General features: G+C 39.2%; 1 protein-coding gene and 1 long non-coding RNA gene across 19 annotated transcripts in view; both read left to right on the plus strand.

Moving 5' to 3' along the window:
- Positions 1-20,770, plus strand: part of LOC147839429 (uncharacterized) — a 382,751-nt gene that overhangs the window by 254,171 nt on the left and 107,810 nt on the right. The window lies entirely within an intron of this gene.
- Positions 1-20,770, plus strand: part of LOC147832305 (uncharacterized) — a 214,569-nt gene that overhangs the window by 118,790 nt on the left and 75,009 nt on the right. For 14 of the 18 annotated variants that reach the window (XR_015518751.1, XR_015518737.1, XR_015518741.1 and 11 more), the window contains one exon: positions 1,422-1,475. The exons of the other annotated variants lie outside the window; for them this stretch is intronic. Coding sequence is in view for 2 of the 14 variants with exons in the window: in XM_087298593.1 (XP_087154719.1) it covers positions 1,422-1,475 (54 nt within the window). In the remaining 12 variants the exon portion in view is untranslated. The remainder of the gene's footprint in view (positions 1-1,421; positions 1,476-20,770) is intronic. 18 annotated transcript variants of the gene reach the window in all.

Consider the following 20,770-nt stretch of genomic DNA (forward strand, 5'->3'; position numbering starts at 1 on the left):
TGCACTTACTTTACTCCAACGAAATGGTAAGGTTTGTAATCTAATTAATACATATTAAACCTCTTTGACATTAATAAGTGTAGATGCTGAATCACTCATATTTGTTGGTTTACACTGAGTCAGTTCTAATTTCACAAGGTTCATTTTATTTTCAAGATCTGAGGTGAACTATCTGCTGTTGCTCTCAGCAGTATGGCAATAAATGTCACATAAAATAGCATTCGAACTTACATTATTAGCATTTAACACAGAAAAAAGCACATGAGAAGTACCTGAGGGTATCATTGTCAGTTTTCTGTTGTTCCGCTGCAAGAAATAAAATCCTTACTAAAATATTAATTTCAGGTGCTGGTTATGACAAAAACTCTTTTTAATATAGAAATATTTCTTCTATCGAGTGCTGTTGCTTTTATTTAGAACACGACTTAAATCAGCCTTTAGGCTCAATAGTCAGACTCACTCCTGTTGGTGTCGTCAATCTGGCAACCTGCGCTTGAGTGTGTTTTGAACCAGGCGTGCAATAGTTCAACCCCTGGGTGTCAAACTTTTAAAATAAATATCATACACTTTGAAAAAAATGTCTACAACAGGAGAATTCATAAGACACTTTTATAATCAAAACAGGACACGTGATGATATGAAGGAGATTTTGTGCATGACAACTGTCATTAAGTGCTTTTAACTCACTTTTTAAATGCAAAGATGACATTGCTTGAAATGTCTTTATGACAACTTGACATAACCAAATACATCATAACGCATCAGTGTTTTTGTCATGACAACTTGACTATACCAACCATAATTTGTCATAAATCTGTCATAATCAAAATTGTCATAAGGTCAGTATAATTGTGTCATTAATATTTTTCTGATCATTTTTCTTTCAGTTAAACAAAGTGAATTTGTCAATAACATTTAAAAAATCAGATAATTCAGATAAGGTCAGCTAATGTTATGACAGTAGCATTTATAATTATTGACATTTTAATGACAAATTCAACCACTATACTTGAGCTCAAGAAAACATATTCATGATGCTGTTTTAAAATTCAATGTTTAGATTCTCTAGAGCCAACTATAGGGAAATAAAACTAAACAAAGTAAAATCAATTGTCAGTTTAATAACTCCCTTTTGTATTTTCCTTGTTAACATACTAAAAAATGGTCAATTTTCTGTCTCTCTCTGCTTTTAAAGTCTACCGTTATTTGAGAATATTAAAAAGATTTATTATGTTCCTTCCTCTGCGTCACCTTTCCTCACCTCTTCTCACCCAGAGCGTTTGTTCCTACGTCCAGTGTCACCACATGACATTAAACATATGCTAAGAGAGCTCAGAAACTGGGGCAATGGGAGACATTATTAAAATATTATTGTCAAGGTTGCACGTATATTTCATTTTCAGGTAATTTATGTTTTTCAGGAAAGTCCCGTGATAAAGCTGTGGGAAAAGCACTTCTCAACGGTTCATCTATGAGTAAGCAAAAACGTATTTTATCTCTTTCAGACCTCTTTTTAATGTTAATAATGGTGGTTTTATTTTACCCGGTCTTTGCAATATGCTTTGAATAACTGATAAATTACAGTTAGTGAATAATATTACATTCTGAAACCTTTAACATGTTAATCAGGCATTCAGAAAATATTGTTTCATTACTTTAAATGCTAAATTATCATTTGGTTGTAATACAAATAATACAATATACAATAATATGCAATAATACAATATTCTGAAACCCCAATTTCGAATAATTTAATCTTTCTATATAACCTAGATTTTTTGTAGATGTAAATATACATATTTACATTTAAGATGTATATATATATATACACACAGTCCAAAAAGACATGTGGTTAAGGTGAAGTGAATAAACTAAACTGGCCATAGTGTATGTGATTGAGTGTGTTTGGATGTTTCCCAGTGATGAGTTGCAGCTGGAAGGGCATCAGCTGTGTGAAACATATGCTGGATAAGTTGGCGGTTCATTCCGCTGTGGCAACCTTTGATAAAAATAAAGACTAAGCTGAAAAGAAAATTAATGAAAGAATATTAATTGGAAAATATGTTGTTTCCGTTGATTTTAGAATTAAATATACAGATTTATTTAATATATTGGTTACTTATTTAATCATTAAAAATAATCAAAAATTTATAATTACGATAATCTTTAGATTATGCATTTGCTTTTCTTCTCTTTTATATGAATGTGTTTTTATCTATTTAAAAGTTTTATTGCATTTTTTATTTTATTTAATTCAATTGTTGAAAACTTTAACTATAGGTAATATATCACTGTAAAAAACGTCTTAATATAGCCACATATAATACATTGGAGGAAAAATATTAAACACAATTTTAACAAACAAGAAAAGCCAAGAGAAACATTATATATATATATATATATATATATATATATATATATATATATATATATATATATATATATATATATATAATTTATTTAAGTTGAATAGATCATTTAAAAACTTTAAATATAGGTAATATATATATTACAAAAAAATGTCTTTATGTAGCCACATATAAAATAAATACCACATCACAAAGCATAATTGTATGTGTTAACAATAAGATAATATACAGTAAAAAATATAGGATGCTTTACAGTAATATATTTCTGCATATACACTAAATTAGCATAAAATCAAAACTGGAACTAATAAAAATAAATAAATAAATAAAAAATGTTGACTACCGTTCAAAAATTAGTAGACCCAAATGAATATGTTGGGGGGAAATATTAAATACAATTCTAACAATCCAGAAAAGCCAACAGAAACATATAACACATCAAATTTCAATTATAAATTATTTATTTATTATTAATTCAAATATCCATTTATTTATTTATTTATTTATTTATTTAATATTGCAATAACTTGAATAAATTTAAACGTATTATCTTTCTATTCATAAAGATGTTAGATGACCACATTCTTATTTTAATGAATAATACTGTTTATACAATTATTCCTTGTATTCACTAATAAATGGATACAAATATTCATTTTCAAAAGAGGGTAAGCTCATTCATGCTGAGCACTGTACATACAATTACCCCAGACATTTATTTTTCAACACAAACATACTCAAACATACAGAAGAAGTAGTTTCATTGCTGCAAAGTCCTGAATCCTGGCACGTGATGAGACGCTCAGCTCTACATTCAGGCCTGTGTTTGATCGCTCACCCATCTGACGTCTGCCAGCTCTGTAAACATTTACTCATGCTATTAACACAGACCACCGAATTCAGCACTGTCTGACCACATATTACATCGCAGCTATAGTTAGAATATAATGTCTGACTTGTACGGCTGCTGGGAAGCATTGTTAACATACACAACCAATTCATGCCTCGCTGTAAACAACACAGAAACAAATATACAGCGGGGGACGGGACATATTAAGGGCCTTTGATATGCGAAGCCGGGCTCCATGTCAAGTAAAACCTCCGTTTACAGATCCAAGAACTGAAAACACATTGGCCGATGTCCTGTTTCTCATGTGTCGAGAACAAAATGAGCTGCGAGATATGGTTAGGATGTGGAATATGCTACGATAATTGCAGCCGAATGACGGCATGGTTCAGTCACTTCATGGTTTGCTTCTATGCCTATTTTTAGATTTGATGATGACTCAGAGAGACTGGTTGATCTGTTAACGCGCTTAAAAAAAAAGACTTTTTGCTGCTTGTTTAAACAACTTATTTAAAATGAGCTGATTCTTGATTTTTTTGGGGGGGGGGGGGGGGCAACTTTATTGTTTTATTTTCAATCCACTTAAATTTGTAAAATTACAATAGTTAAGTTAACGGAATTAAGTAAGTTGGTGAGTGCAGCTTTGTTTAGGCGGGGGTGTCGGATGGTAAAAAAGGGAAGGGTTTGCATAAATAGGGGAGTTTCAGTATGAGCACACCCTGAATTTCCAACACAATCTCACGGCAATTCGTAACTTTTTCATTTAGTGGCTAATTCGTATGAATTCGACGATCTAATTCATTCGTCAATTTAGTATGATTTGCTTATCCCCCAATGACGGTTGGGGTTAGGGGTGGGGTCAGGTGCCACGCCTCCTTTTTAAAATCGTACCATTTCGTACGACTGAACTTGTACGAATTCGTATGAATTAACAACTAAACTGGCAAAACGTAAAATACTTACGTTTTCTCGTGAGATCAGGCTGGAATTTCACAGCTTCAACACAACCACAGACACAGGGACAGTGCTTGACAGACAGTGACTACGTTTACATGGACATCAGTAATCAAATTATTTGCCTTAATGTTAATAAGACAATAATATAATTAAGGTGTTTACATGAGTTGCTTTTTGAATGTTCCTTTCATGATCCCGTTTTTTATGTTATAGCACATTTCGTTTAACGTCATTGTGTCACCATACTATCCACATTTCCTCCGGAGTTTCATGTAATTTCGGATGTTTCATTCTTAATTAGTCGACTTTAACTGCAGTTTGCCAGTTTTACTTTCATTCAGGAACTTTATGCATGCCCCCGTGACAAACAAGATATTGGGTGCAAAGAACTGCTGGAGGAGTGTAGTTTTAATGGAATTTTTGATACTGCAGGTTGTATGGGAGAAAAAAACCTCCGCATTTCTCGGTAACTTAGATACAGAGACTCTGCATGTGCAAAGAATAGCATCAAACAGCCATGTGTGTATAGACTATCCTGTCACAAAATGCAGCGAAAATCCTACACGAGGGTAATAGTTTGGTTAAGGTGTTTACATGTTTACATTCGGAAAGCAGCATTTACAGCGGACCTTTAGTCCATAATAGTGTAGTGATAATGTACTATAACTATTAACGTGACATAAACTTAGTAACTAAATCATTTGACTAAGGTATGTCTTTAAAAATTGTACTGCTGACTATACTAACTTTGCCTTCCAAATAAACATGAACAAAGAACACTGATCGCTCACTTACAAAATCTGTAGAAACAGGACAATCATTACAAACTGGAACTGGAAAGAGGGCCACGGAAGACAAAGAAATGTTAAACCATTTGCTCCATTTTAAATAGTGACATTACTTCTTATATTTATTTTTCTTATGTGTGATATATGAAAACACAATCACACTGTATGTTATATGTAGGGCCAGAGAGAATCTGCTGACATTTTTTTTGTTATTTCTGCGCTTAATTTTGAAAATAAATAAATAATAATAATTATACAGCGTGTTGTTAATTGTAGAGCTTATTAAAAAATAAATAAATAAAAAAACAAGTCTCAGCCATGTCAGGAAAGTAACTCAAAAGTAACATAATGCATTGCTTACTATAAAAAGAAACTAAGTAAGCCAACTAGCTACTTTTCCGGAGAGTAACTCAATATTGCAACTTTAAATAATAACTTTCCTAACACTGGGTGAGCGTAAGAGATTCTTAAATTGTTTAATAATGAATGCAAGTGTGTGTATGGATGTGTGTGTGGTGTTGTGTTTATGTGTGTAATGCTATTACGTGTTTATTGTCCTGTAAACGTTTTGTGGACCACTGTATCATTCCAAACATTCCATTCCATGTTTTTGAAGGAAGGTTTTGTATATAATGAACCAATGCTTTTATAGTGCATGGACAGAAAGGTAGAGATTTCTTGATGTAGTCAAGGAGGAAAACATTAAACATCCAAAATTAAGATGAAATTATGAAGTGTATTGAGAAATCAGATTTTTTTTATAGGTTACTAAATGTACGGTGGCACGGCGGCTCAGTGGTTAGTACTGTCGTCTTACAGCAAGAAGGTGGCTGGTTCGTGTCCCAGCCGGGTCAGTTAGCATGTCAGTGTGGAGTTTATATGTTCTCCCCTTGTTCATGTGGGTTTCCTCCGGGTGCTCCGGTTTCCCTCACAGTCGCTATAAGCGATATAGGTGAATTGAATAAACTAAGTTGTCCGTAGTGTATGTATGTGTGTGAATGCCAGAGTGTATGGGTGTTTTCCAGCGCTGTGTTGCAGCTGGAAGGGCATCCGCTATGTAAAACATATACTGGATAACATTCTGCTGTGACGACCCCTGATAAATTAAGGGACTAAGCCAAAGGAAAATTAATGAATGAAAAAAATCTGCTTAAAAATGGTGACACATAGTATAATGAACACCTTTCCATCAACCCAACAGCAAGCCCTGATGGTTGGCATGATTACAGCTATAAAGATGCTTTTACTTAATTGGAAATCTCCAAAGGCTCCCTGTTTTAAGAGATGGTTGAATGAGCTGCTTTATGTCATTCAAAAGGAACGACTATGTGTTAACTTCACAGAAAAAAAGCTAAAACCACATGGGGAACTATTTTAAGACTCTTGGGAATCTGGCATTTTATATTATATTATTATATATTATATTATATTTTTTCTTCTTTTTATTGGTATTTCACTGTGTTTGTTAAATATCCTTTAAAAAAGTCAAATAAAACAAAATATTACAAAAAATGCTAACATGCATACAGATGTCAGTATCCGATATTTTCTCTTTAAAGTGAGCCTACAGCTCTGGATTGTCTTAAAAGGTAAGGTAACAACATGAGGACTGCATCATTATTTGATAAACTGATTCCTATATTTGGACGCAACCTTTTTTTTTTTTTACTTAAAAGCCCATCAAAAGGTTTTTCTGCTTTTTTGATGAGCAACAAAAGCCAGCTGTGAAACACACCTGCAATCAGACGCAATCTTTTTGTCATGGGAATGAAGCAATAAAACTCAGTATGTTTTAATCGATAAACTGACTGGGTTTTTACATGTGCTGAAGAAACTGTGAGTTCTAGTGCTCGACTAACAACTGGTGATTGCCAGGCTCTTTCCCTGGGGGTTTCAAATGTGTTCTGGGTGTTAATATTTTGCCATGTGGTTGCTAAGTTGTTCTGGGTGGTTGCCAAGCTGTTTCTCTTGGGTTACTAATAATTGTTCTGATATGTCAAAGTGTTACAATGGGGTTGCTAGGTGTTTTGTATGGTGATTTGGTTGGCTGTCAGGCTGTTTCTATGGGGTTACTGATATGTTCTGAAACGTTAATATGTTGCCATGGGGTTGCTAGATGTGTTCATGATGTTCAGGGTGGTTGCCAAGCTGTTTCCATGGGGTTTCTATAGTGTTCTGAGATGTCAGTGTTGCTATGTGGTTTATATGGCGTTTTTGGTGGTTGCTATGGAGTTTTTTTTAATGGTGTTCTGGCCAGATACCGGGCTTTATACTGTATGGTGTTTTTATTGCGTTCTGGCATGCTACTGTAGTTTGCTGCTCTGTGGTTGGTACTGTAGTTGGTTTCTGTGGTTTTCTGGGTGATTGCCAGGCTGTTTCTATGGGTTTACTGATACAATTGTAACCAATTACATAAAAGGCACATAACTATTTTAAAAAAGTCAGATGTTAAAGTGACTAAACTATTTCTCTTTTAGGAAGTTAGGATTATCAAAGTTTTTCTGTTAGACTTAATAGTAGAATAATGAGCGAGATATTGTTTGAGAAATTGTTATAACTTTTCTTGAAAGTCAAGTTTACATACAGTAAGATTATTATGTCTCTGATAAAGCTCAGATGATGGTGTCAAGGTTTTGAAAGTTTCTGATTGGCTAATTGAGAAAATTTGAGTTAATTAATCTCAAAAACATAGCAAGAATCAGATGCTTTGTTTCTAGTGAAGATTTAGAAAAACTTGTTCATGCTTTTATCAGCAGCAGGGTGGATTACTGTAATGGACTCCTCACTGGTCTTCCTAAAAAGACAGTCAAACAGTTGCAGCTCATCCAGAACGCTGCAGCCAGAATTCTAACCAGAACCAGAAAATCAGAGCACATCACACCTGTCCTCAGGTCTCTACACTGGCTCCCAGTTACATTCAGAATAGATTTTAAAGTATTATTACTGGTCTATAAATCACTAAATGGCCTAGGACCTAAATACATTACAGATATGCTCACTGAATACAAACCTAACAGATCACTCAGATCTTTAGGATCAAATAAACTAGAAGTTCCAAGAGCTCAGTCAAAGCAGGGTGAATCGGCTTTTAGCCACTATGCCCCTCGCTGCTGGAATCAGCTTCCAGAAATGATCAGATGTGCTCCAACACTAGGCACATTCAAATCAAGACTGAAAACACATCTGTTTAGCTGTGCCTTTACTGAATGAGCACTGTGCTGCGTCCGACAGATTGCACTATCATGTTTTTCTCTTCTTCTTCATTCTTTTATATCACATTTTACCTATTTTTATGTTTTGTTTTGTTTTTACGCATTTTTATTATTTGTTTTTATTTTTATTTTACTTGTTTCTTTTATTCTTGTTTATGTAAAGCACTTTGAATTGCCATTGTGTATGAAATGTGCTATAAATAAACTTGCCTTGCCTTGCCTTAATTCGAGGCACAACTGTAGAATAGTATTTAAGAAAAACCTTAACCACACTGCTTTCTTGTGTGACAACATGGGAAAATTAACAAGCCAGAATCAACAAAAAAAGCCAGATTACAATTTGCTAAATTACACTGGGAAAAAGAATCATTTTTGGAGACATGTCCTGTGGTCTGATGGAACTAAGATAGAACTGTTTGGCCATAATGGCCTGTGTTACATTTGCAGGACAAAGGAGAAAGCTTACAAGCCTAGGAACACCATCCCAACTGTGAAGTATGAGGGCGACAGCATCATGTTGTGGGGCTGTTTTGATGCAGAAGGGACGGGTCCACTTCACAGCATAGCTTGCATCATGAAGAAAGAACAATATGTATAAATAATGAAGCAACGTCTAAAGACATCTGCCAGGAAATTAAAACTTGGCCACAAATGGGTCTTCCAAACAGACCATGACCCTAGGTATACTGCCAAGTTAGTTAAAATGTGCAACAGACTGAGTGAATGTTTTGGAGTGGCCATCACAAAGCCCTGACGTTAATCCTATAGAAAATTTGTGGGCAGAGTTGAAAAAGTTTGTGCGACCAAGCAGCCTACAAATATTTGTTGTTGTGTGGTTTCTATGGGGTATTTGGTGGTTGCTGTGTTTTTATTGCAATCTGGGTTGTTACCAGGCTGTTTTCATTGTGTTCTGAATCTGCAAAATGTTGCTCTCTGGTTGCTAGGTCGTTTCTATGGTTTTCTGGGTGGTTAACAGGCTGTTTCTATGGGTTTACTGGTATGCTCTGAAATATTAATATGTCGCCATGTGGTTGCTAGGTGTTTTTATGATGCTCTGGGTGATTGCCAAGCTGTTTATATGGTGTTTACTGTGTTCTGAGATGTCAAAGGGTTGCTGTGTTGTTTCTATGGCATTCTGGGTAATTTCCACGATGTTTCTATGCTGTTTTATTGTGTTCTGTAAAATGTGGCTATATGGTTGCTAGGTGGTTTCTATAGTGTTCAGAGTCCGTTTGGGGTTTTTAATGTGTTCTGGGATGTAAAAGTGTTGCTGTGTGGTATCTATGATATTTGGCATTGTTGCCATGCTGTTTGTATATCCAGCTAATGATATGCCAAAACAGTCTGAATTTGAATTGTGTTAATTTGAATAGCAATTTAATAAATCTGAATTTTTATATGCTCTTAAAATAGTTTTGAATTTGAATTCCTTAATTTGAATTTCTTAAGCTGAATATTGAACATCTGAAATTTTGAACAAATTAATTGTTCAGACTTGAATTTTTTATTGACGCATTTTCAGACTTCAGGTTTTTTGTGTTCTGAATAAATAAACTGCAGATAATGGGTTTGTAAAAATTATGCTTTAATTGTATTTTACAGGTGTGAGTTTACTAGTGTATTTGAGGCTCAGGAGGACACAATTCTTCTGCAAACATACTATCGGGGTTCAGCTATTTTCAGTAGTCCGTGTAATAAATATGTACATGCTTCAGTGAACCAAATTAATATATTTAATTCAATTACATCTCATTGGTTAATCAATTTTATTTACATTTTTTGTGTTTTGAGCGATCAAGGGCTGATTCTGACCTATACTGTAACATCTGATGGGTTATTTCAGGAGAGACAGGGTTTTACGCCTTTACCAAAGTCACATTTAAGGACTTTTCACTTTTACATGTAACAACTGTGATAAAGTAAATATTTGGATGCACACACTTCTTCATCACATTATGTAAGATTCTATTTGTTATACTATTCTATAGTACAGCATAGCACATGTTATAGTATTTTAGGGAAAAATTGAATAAGTTTGCCTAAAGCCTGTTATCAACACTGAAATGCCTCTTTTAAAAGTCATCTATTGTTTTGGCTAGGGATGCACGATATATCGGCAGCCATATCGTTATCGGCCGATGAATGCTATTTTTAAGATTATCGTTATCGATCCGATGTCTAAATTAGGCCGATATCTTTAAGCCAATAAATTACGTAATTGTACAGCCTGCATGGGTGGGTGGAACTTGTTCAGACTTGTCCAGTGCACTATAATGGATCTCTCCTCACATTGTTTATTCCTTCAAAGTCCGTCCTTTCTTCATGTGGTATTGCTGTGTGTAAATAACTCAGTAAGTAACCATGTTCCATATCATTGTAGATATGTTTGATTGAGTGCAACTGTGTATTTTGCTTTAAATCGCCTGTTTGTCATAAAGTCATATGTGCTCAATGCTCAGGTGCTGTATCAAAATCTGACTCCGAGAGCAAATCTGCGCCCGCAGTTGAGTCGAACTCACAGCGGTTTATCATAGACTTTTAATCAATCATTGTTCCCGCAATTGACAGCAAGAACGAACAGAGAATCGTTGTTTGATTGAAAAGCAGCAGTTACATGTGTTCAAAAGAATCTAAAACACCAAATAGGATGAATCTATACCGCATTTTCTAAAGTAAAACTTACTATCTGTATTTAGCTGTTACAGTGTTTAGCTTGTTTATCTTTGTTTAGCTTGTACGGTGGCTCTGAACTGCCAAAACCCCTCTAAAAAAAGGCTTTTTCAGACATGACATATTTGTACATATGTTAACACTGTAACATGTTTTTTGAAGAACATTTGAGCTGGTTTCAGTGCTTAGCTCGTTCATTTTTATTGTATTTAAAAAAAATATTTAACTTGCTTGTTGAATTAAATCCGCAAATAATCCATATTATTAGCTCCATATTTGTATGGGGTAGCTAATGTGTAACATGCTAATTTTGATATGTTGAAATGCCATCACTAGGTGGTTTCAGTGGAGTTCTGGGTGGTTGCCAGGTTGTTTCTATGGGGTTTTTAAGATGATCTGGGGTGCTAATATGTTGCTATATGGTTTTCTGTGTAGTTGCCAAGCTGTTTTTTGTAGGGTTACTAATGTGTTCTAACATATTAATGGGTTGCTATTTGGTTGCTAGGTAACATGGATTTAATTTGCTTGCTATGGTGATTATATATGGTGTTTTTGGTGTTCTGGTATTTGCTAAATTATCCAGCCTAATATTTGTGATTCTTGCCTTAACAAGCAGCACTAATTAGCAAAAGTCCACCTCCTGTTTGTACAATACTGTCAAATGCATTTAGTGGGAGAGGAAAAGAAACAATAAGTGTCTGCTACTCATTACTGCTCTGTTGCTTCAGAGGAGGAGTTTTCATTTGTGAGTTCAGAGAAATTAGTTAATTTGTGAGCAATGCATCATGGGTAAGTGCCTCAGTGGGTGGTGAAGGGAATCCTCTTCTGCAGCGCTAAACACAGCAGCATGTGTCAGTTCCCTAGTTGTATTTTTTTTCTGCAGGTAGCTTCACTCTCAGCATGGTTTGGAGGCTGTCCTGAATCTCAAATGAGGTGCAAATGCTTCATAACAGTCTCAACTGTGCCGTCTCCTCTTGCTTTGTGAGGCACTTTTCTGCTTTTTTTATTTAAAGGGCAACTATTTTACCCCTTTTTCAAGTTTTAAGATATGTCTTTTGTGTCTCCAGAACATGTCTGTAAAGTTTCAGCTCACCTTTCAGAATGTTGGGATTTTCTGCTCTGAACACATTGTAGCTGTTTTTGGTGTCTGTGCCTTTAATGCCAGTTCTCCCCTCTCACTGTTCTCACCAAGCAGCAACCTCCCGCTCTCCCTCGTGATGCAAATATGAAAGTAACTGAAACAGCAATTCATCTAAATTCCGCTAGTCCTGGCTCCATAACAGATCACATTTCTATTGAGCCCACTGTTAAAATCAACCCAGGCTCATTGTAAAAAACGTAGTCCAGCGGACGTTTCTGGAGACTGCAAAATACGTCCGGGGAGGTACGTATTTGTGCAGGTTTTGTTTTCGCTAATCCGCGAAAGGCCGCTGTGCGCGCTTTTTCATATTTCGAACGTCTCTCGCGAGTGCCGTTTGCGCCCACGCTGTTCTCGCGTCAACCCACCAGTGGGAAAGCCCTCCACACGGAGGTAAGCGGTCAGCCGGCAAGCGCGAAAGTGAACGGCATCACACCGCCCCGTAGCATTCACTTAAAAAAATTAAATGCAGCCATACGTACCTCCCGGGACGTATTCCGCAGTCTCCAGAAATATCTGCTGGACTACGTTTTCAGAATGAGCCTGGGTTGGTTAAAATGGCCAACTCTACAGCGGCAAAAAGGTGTTTAAAGCCTGGTACGAAGAACGATTTTAGTTCATATAGCTAATATTGCTCTTCACAACAACTGTGAAGGGGATGATTATTTTTTATAACTCATCCATTTACTTTATATTAATTTATATTAAGTCTGCATAATTAAGGGCGTGATTAACAGCTGAACTCAGCATATACATCATATTTTTTGTGTTGTTTTATGTGGCTTTACACAGTCAGTTGCCTTTTGGAATTTTTTCTTGCAATTATCAGATGATATGGAATGCTGTGTGCACTTAATTGTGCTCACAAACCATTCACATGGCCTCCATTTCCCAGGTGAGTGAAATTATATACGTATATACACCATCTCTATAAATGTATTTGTTTTATTTAAGATGATTTATCATTTATATTTTTCTTTAGACCTGTAATGCACTCCAGAATCAGACAGATTGATTAGCTGTTGGCTCTAGAACAGTCGTCTGAAATGTTTTCATACAGTCTTATGCCTGGATTTCATAAATAGCCTTGAATTTACCAACACAGACTTGAAATATTTGGAAGTAATTAGCACTTTCCTCCTGTAGAAAAACATCATAAGAACAATGCTTAGTGACTCAATGTATTACAACATTTTTCAAGAGTTCACACTTAGCCAATGATCTATCAAAGCTTGTTTGGCATGCTGTCCCGGGAGAGAGCCCCGAGCTCAAGGGATCCTCGAGCCCGGGGCTCCCCCCCGTTCGCAGAGCTGGAGGTGAGCCTGAGCTCGGTGGATCTCAGAACTCCCCGACTGCGATAGCTAAGGGAACATCTGAGAAGGGGCTAGAGCATGCGTGGTTCTTGAGCGTGATGTATGTCTTTAGATGGTGGGAGGAAACCGGAGAGCCCGGGGAAAACCCACGCGAACACGGGGAGAACATACAAACTCCTCACAGAAACTCCCACCGGCTAGGCGAAACTAGGCCAGTGGTGTTCTTGCTGTGAGGCTCTCAGTGCTAACCACTGGGCCACCGTGCCGCCCAATCAAATGTCAAGGAGGAGAATGGGGAGGAAGGGGGGTTTCTTCCAAACGAAGATAATGTGGACTGGAAACTGCGGTTCTTTATAGTAGCTTAAGGCTCATATGATTGGAAGATAATGATTAGCTAATACAAGACCAGCCGTGATAAATCATAAGCACGTGATCCTCTCGAAATTAGTTTATAAACAAACTTCACTTCAAGAGTTCACACTTAGCCAATGATCTATCAAAGCTTGTTTGGCATGCTGTCCCGGGAGAGAGCCCCGAGCTCAAGGGATCCTCGAGCCCGGGGCTCCCCCCCGTTCGCAGAGCTGGAGGGGAGCCTGAGCTCGGTGGATCTCAGAACTCCCCAAATTGCATTAAATAATCGCTCGGGACAGCAGCCGCATATTTAAGAAAAACCCCCCAAAAAGCAAAAGAAAATTAAATGAATAATGGAGCTATATCGGGCTGCTGGATGTAGAGGTAGGTGAGGTTCTTGTGGGGGTTTGTGTATGTAGACTAAGAAGTGTAAGGGGATCTATGTGAGGGAACTGGACATAATAGCAAGATGGTAAGGGTAAGGTTCCTGCAAGAACTTAGCAGGGAGGGCTCGGGAGGGGTTTAATGTGAATGGGTGCTGAAGAAGGGCTGAGAGGTTGGTAGTCCAGTTATTCTAAATGGGAGGCATAAGCTGTGTTTTGGCAGGGATTGGAAGCAGGGGGCTGGCTTGTCTCTCTTGGAGAGACAGTTTGGGTGGAGGAAAAGGAGTGGTGGGTGCAACCAGGGCTGATACGTAAGGGAGGGGGGACTCTGGAGGAGTTGGAGCATGAAGGGGACCCCTGCGGGGGTCAGGGAGGAAAGAAATGGTTTGGGGTGGGGAGTTTGGGTTGAATGTAAGGGAAACAAATAGGAAGGGGGTAATATGAGTGGTGATTAGCAGGAAGGGGAGAGGGAGTGATCGCTTATGGGAGGAGCGACTAGGGAAGTGGTCGAGGAAATGCTAAAGGGGGGATCTTGAGAGTCATGAACGGGGCTAAGTCGTGTTTGTGGGAAATGGTTGGGTGTGGGTGGGGCTGTAAGGGCCAGAGGGGGGGTAACTCCTGCGGGAGTTGGGGCTCACAGGGACCCCTGCGGGGGTCGGAGTTTGGGGATGGTGTCTGAGTGGGAGCAGAGAGATATTACAAGTAGAATGTAGAAGAGAAAAGGAGAATTAGTAAAAAATGTAGAAGAAAGAAAGGAACTTGAAACCAAAAGGTAAAGTGGGCAATAGTGCTAGAAGAATGAAAGGTTGGGAAGCTGGATGGAGGGAACAAGTATAAGTAATTATACGCATAAATGCATGCGAGAACAAACTTAAGCATGGATTTGGCTTGGATGATTCTTGCGAGAATCGAGGCTCTATTGGACTCTTGCGAGAGTCAGAGCCGGAATGGCTTAGGGGTTGGTTAGAGCCCGTTGGGCTTCTTTGAGGTGGTATTTACTAAGGCGGATGTAGGATTGGAAAGCTTCAGAGGACCAACGACCTAGGGTTTGGATCTGATGCTGGGAGAGCCCATTGAAGGCTGCTGTGGTGGCGGCGCCAATCCTGAATGAGTGGCTGGAAATTGGCTCAGGGGAAAAACCTGAGAGGCGGAGCACTTCTTTAAGGTGTTTTTGGAACCAGAAGCGAGTTACTGGACGGTTAGCGTCATCAGTAAACAGTGGGGCTAGAGGGTCAGCTTCTTGGGTTTTCCTTAGATTTAGAAATGCTAGGAGAGTCTGGAAGGGGTGAGTGGGGGAAGGTATGTTGAAAATGTAAATGAGGTGTCCTTTGTGGAGTTGATCAGTTTTGCTTTGTTTGATAAGGAAAGAAATTGTTTCCTTATCTTGCAAAGTTAGATCAGACACGGTGGGGTGGAGTGATGGATTAAATTTGGATGCAACTGTTAATTCGGAGCATCTGAGAAAGCCGAAGAAGGCTAGGGTAAACATGGCATCTAGAGTGCGGGCTGTGTGGGTGGAAATGTAACCTTTGCGTAGGGTATGAATGCAAGAGCAAAGGATTTTGAGTGTGATGGGTTGTCTGTAATCGGGGGTGGTGGGGTGGGCTTTTTGAATACCTTTAATGAGGAGGGAGGTTTGCGAATTGTTGATGGTATCTGAGAGGGACCCGTAAATTAATTTGTGAAAAAATTGGATCCCACTGAGATAGCTTTTGATTGAACTTGCTTGTATGTGTTTAACCGTGTGCAGGTGGGCTATAAAGGAGGTAATGGAGAGGAGGGAAAAATCGGGGAACTGAAGGTGGTGGAGGGTGTGAAAATGTTTGAATGAGTTCCAAGCTGTGAGATAAGAATGGAGGGTCCTGGGGGCTACCGCTTGTAGGATGAAAGATATGGAGGTTTGGTGTAAACTGTAGAGGGGATGGTTTATGGCAATATCATTTCTGAATAAGGAGGGACAGGTGTTGGTTGAGGGTCCGCCTCCGGGGCCAATAGCCAGAATTTCTGGAAAGAAAAACGAGAGAGAGAGTCAGCAATTTGGTTTTTGCAACCAGGCACATATTCAGCAGTCATGATAAATTGTTTTTGAGCAGATATCCAAGTGAGGCGTCTTAGCAATGGCATAATTGAAGAGGAGTGGGAACGCCCTTTATTGATGCAATGAACGGTAGCTTGGTTATCACAATGGACTAGTATGCTAGATGTGGACCATTCATCTCCCCAAAGGATGGCAGCTGCCACTATTGGGTAGAGTTCAAAGAGAGCTGAAGAGCTTTGATCTTTTGGAATGGAAGTCAATTGGGCTGGCCATGGGGCAGCGAACCAATGCCCATTATAGTAGCCTCCGAATCCAACTGACGGGGCAGCATCTGTGAATAAATTAATGTCAATGGGGGATGCTACTAAGTCGCTGTAGAAGAAGGAACATCCGTTCCATTGCTTAAGGAAGGAGATCCATAAGCTTAGTTCTTCGCGACTGGGTTTAGAGAGAATGATTATTTCCTCTAAACCATGGACTGTGGTGGAGAGTTGGAGGAGGTGAGAAATGAATGGGCGGCCTTGGGGAATTATGCGCATAGCAAAATTGAGATGGCCGAGAATAGATAAGAGTTCACGTTTAGTGCATGATTGTTTTTCTAGGAATATTTGAGATAGAGAAATGATTCGGTCAATTTTCTCTTTAGGGAGGGATGCTTGGAATTTCTGCGAGTCTAAGTTAATGCCCAGAAATTCGATTGAAGTACTGGGACCTGAGGTTTTTTCCTCTGCGAGAGGGATTCCTAGATTAGCGAAAACCTGTTGGGTGATCGCTAGGTGCTTAGCTGGAGGTGAGGAAGGGGGGGAGATTATGAGAAAATCGTCTAGGAGGTGGATGAGGTGAGGGATTTTGTAGTTATTGGACAAAATCCAGCATAGGGCTTCTGACATCATGTCGAAAATTTTTGGACTACTTTTGCATCCGAAAGTTAGTCGAACTGCAAAATAAAATTGGGAACGCCAATGTATGCCAAAAAGATGCCAAAAATCTGGGTGAATTGGCATGATTTTAAAGGCAGATGAAATGTCTACTTTGGCTAGCCAGGCGTTGCGACCGGCTGTTTTGATGAGGGTGATTGCTTGCTCAATGTCATGATAGTTGAGCGAATATTCGTCTAAAGGGAAGGTGCTGTTAATGCTAGGAAAAATAGAATTGTGGGGGGCCGAAAGATCAATTATTAGTCGCTTTTTGTCTGAAAATTTTCGAGTTGCGACTCCTATGGGGCTAATGCGTGATATGTTAAATGGAGGGGCTTTGAATGGTCCAATCATAAAGTCATTGTCGATTTCTTTTTTAATAAGATAATCGACAGTTTCTGGTTCAGTGATGGCCGACTGCAAATTGGGACAAAAGAGGTTGTGAGAAGGGAGAGCTGAGACACCTGGGTGGAATCCGTGAGTTAGACCTGAAATGAGAAAATCAGAGAAGTTAGTATCAGGGTGAGAGCATAGTTCTGCAGCAAGGTTAGAAATATTCACAGTAGTCGACAAGTAATTTTTTGATTTTTTATTGTTTGCCCTGAGAACTTGGCATATGATTTTGGCATGGGCACCACCACAGTAGGAGCATAAATGAAGATATCTGCAAGGCATCCTATTGCATCTGCTGATATTAAAATTCATGCAGATGTCACGATTCGGGAGAGAGGGTTTGAGGGAGGCAGACAGAAGAGAAGGGATGTTGTGGCTGGGTGGTTGAGGAACGTAGCTGGTGGATTTGATAGGTGGTTTAGCTTGATCAGAGGAGGGGGTGATTAGAGGACAGGAGGTAGTGGGGTGCAGGCTGGAGCGGCAGACCGCACAGGTCAGATTGCGGCATCCTAAAAATACCCTGTTGTGGAGCTCAGTGTCCAAAGCCCCCCAGTAAGGACACTGATTCCACTGGGTCACTCGCAGAGCACATTTGGCGGAGAAAAGTTTGTGGTAGGTGTAGAAGTGTGTGCCCCCATAGGAGAGCGCGAGCTCGGCGATAATAGCCATATAGTCATTTAACTCGCGTCTCCTATGGGGGAACGCAGAGCATATTATATCTGTAAATCTAGAGAAGGCAATGGAAAATTCTGCTAATGTTAGTATACGGGACTGATTACTGGCTGATGGTTTGAGAGAGACTGAGAATTCGCCACAATCGACCTGGCGCTCTGCCGCGGGAGGTGCAATCGGTGAGAGGAGTGAAATGAGATCTATGTCGGCACCTGAAAGGATCTGGTTGCGTGCTGAGTTAGAGATGGGTGGAGGTTCCAGTGCTAGCGCATTACTTGGCGGAGGGAGGGGTGTGGCAGAAGACAGGGTGAACGGGGGGCGTGAAGAGGAAACTGGATTAGGGAGGGAGAAAATATGAGCAGGGTCAGTGCTTGAATGAGCAGTGGGAAAGGAGGAAGAAAAAGGAGGCATATTAGCAGGAGGATTTTGAGATGAAAAATTCAGGTTGGATGGATTGAGAGCAGAGGTAGATGGTTGGACAGAAAAGGGTAAAGTTTGGTTTTGAGCAGGGGCAAGAGGAGCTGCAGAAAGACAATGAGGAGGAGCATTAGAGGTAGAAGTAAAATGAGGAGTGATAAGAGAGCTAGATGGAGCAGGAGGCCAGGAAAAAGGGGTTGAATAGGAAAGAGGAAGGGGATGGGAGGCAGGGTTTCCTTGAATGGAGTCTTCGAGCGGGCGTGACGTCATCAGGAGCGGCCGGGTTTCCTGGAGTTGCGTTCTTGCGGGGGAGTGGCTTGCTGTGTGTTTTTGTTTGGATTTTCTTTTTCCTTGGATCGGGCGTGAGGCTTGTGAATATGGAGTAAATCGTGCACTTTGTATGGCTGGTCTGGCAGGAGGGCTTGCTGAATGATGGGAGTCCGAAGTTGCATTATTGTAGAGCTTGAGAAGTTCCGGTTTATTGAGCGATCTGGGTGCGTGAATGCCGAGTTCGGCGAGCAGTTTCCTGATTTCTAAGACTGTGATTCTCTTCGGTGGATGGACTGATGAGGTGGCTGATACATAGGACGAGGTAGGTGAAGTATTTTGGTTTCTTGTAGTGGTTGGAGCTGGAGATCTGCGGCGGAGAAGTTGATTTGAAATGGAGCGAGTTATGCGTCGGCCTCTCATGATGGCCTCGGGCTCTGGTTGAGATCCTGGCGGTGCTGTGGGAGGTTGAGTTGCGGGAGGAGATGTGATTGTCTCCGGGTTATCTTGTGCGGTGTTGTTTTGTTGGTTGTTTTGCTGATCATTGTTCATGATGTAGAATTGTTGGAGAAAGTGCCGGATGATTGAGAGAGGAGACGATGGAGAGCAGATGATGAAGAAGATGAAGATGTTTGTCGTTATTGTTGTTGCTGTTGCTGTTGTTGTTGTTGATGTTGTTGTTGTTGTTCTGAGATATGGTTGTTCGTTAGCTTGCTTGCTGTTTGTAAAGGGTAGCTGGAGCGCAGTTTAGTGCGGAGCGGTCTTCCAAACGAAGATAATGTGGACTGGAAACTGCGGTTCTTTATAGTAGCTTAAGGCTCATATGATTGGAAGATAATGATTAGCTAATACGAGACCAGCCGTGATAAATCATAAGCACGTGATCCTCTCGAAATTAGTTTATAAACAAACTTCACTTAAAAGACGAAACACTGATATAGTGTACAACCAAGCACATGTGGTCAGAACGCAAATGAGTCACAGGTAATTAAGTATTAAGCATCTCCCCCAAAGAAAAGCCTGTCTAAGCAAAATGCTAGCAGGCGTCTGTAGCTCCACTCATGCTCCGCCTCTTTGCCCTTATTTGGTTACCCCAGGTTGGAGCGATGACACGTAAAAAAAATGGCACTGGTTGGCCACACCCACTTGTAGCTTTTTTTGCTTTCTTCAGAAATATATGGGTTATGTCACGGATACTACGTCCATATCTTTTACAGTCTGTGGTTCCCACATGCCTGTAAGAGTGTGCCTCATTCTCTGTCTTAACTGTGTCAGATAAACAGCGCAGTGACAGACATGAAGGAAGCCAATCTCTACAGTAAGAACTTTCCCAATGATCATTTGATGTATTTGTTGTGGAGTTAATTCAAGCCTTTCTGCAACGATGAGTCACACACTATCGTTACAAAGTTCACGAACACACATATAGTACACACATTTAACTTTTTGCATGCACATGTAAAAAGGATACATGTTAATATGCACTGCTGTATAGATATCCATTATGTTAATTTACAAAATAAACCTAATTCAATGTCTATTAAAACAAAGCGTCTTCTTTTATAATTGTACTGATGCGTGGCTGTGGTGATAAAGTAAAGACGGTAAAATCGCTGTAATTCATTACAAACATGTAAAACTTATTCTTGTTTTCTTTATCTTTGTGAAAAACTGAAAATGTCAAAAGATGAAGGGAGTCTATACATAGAGACTACAGTGTTTATATGTGCAACCTAAAGATTCACATTTATAATACCTCTTAGTCACTGACATTGTCTTTGGCATGTATTGAACAAAAATTGTAATGGAGGACAGCTGCTTTACACTCAGGACTGTTTATGCTAATGAGGGAAAGATTGACACTTATGGGCAGGGCTTTGCCCTTCTGATGACACATATAAAGAGAAAATGTCAATCAAAGTGTTTTTGCAGGCTGTTTTGATGAAGTGCGATTATAAAAAAGATAGAATTAATTAATTTTTACTTTTAGACACTTGCTATATTCATAAACTGCTGCCCCACTATGTTTAAACCCCCT

The sequence above is a fragment of the Danio rerio genome, chromosome 20 (assembly GCF_052040795.2).
Source record: "Danio rerio strain M-AB ecotype USA chromosome 20, GRCz13ab, whole genome shotgun sequence".
Lineage (NCBI taxonomy): Eukaryota > Metazoa > Chordata > Actinopteri > Cypriniformes > Danionidae > Danio > Danio rerio.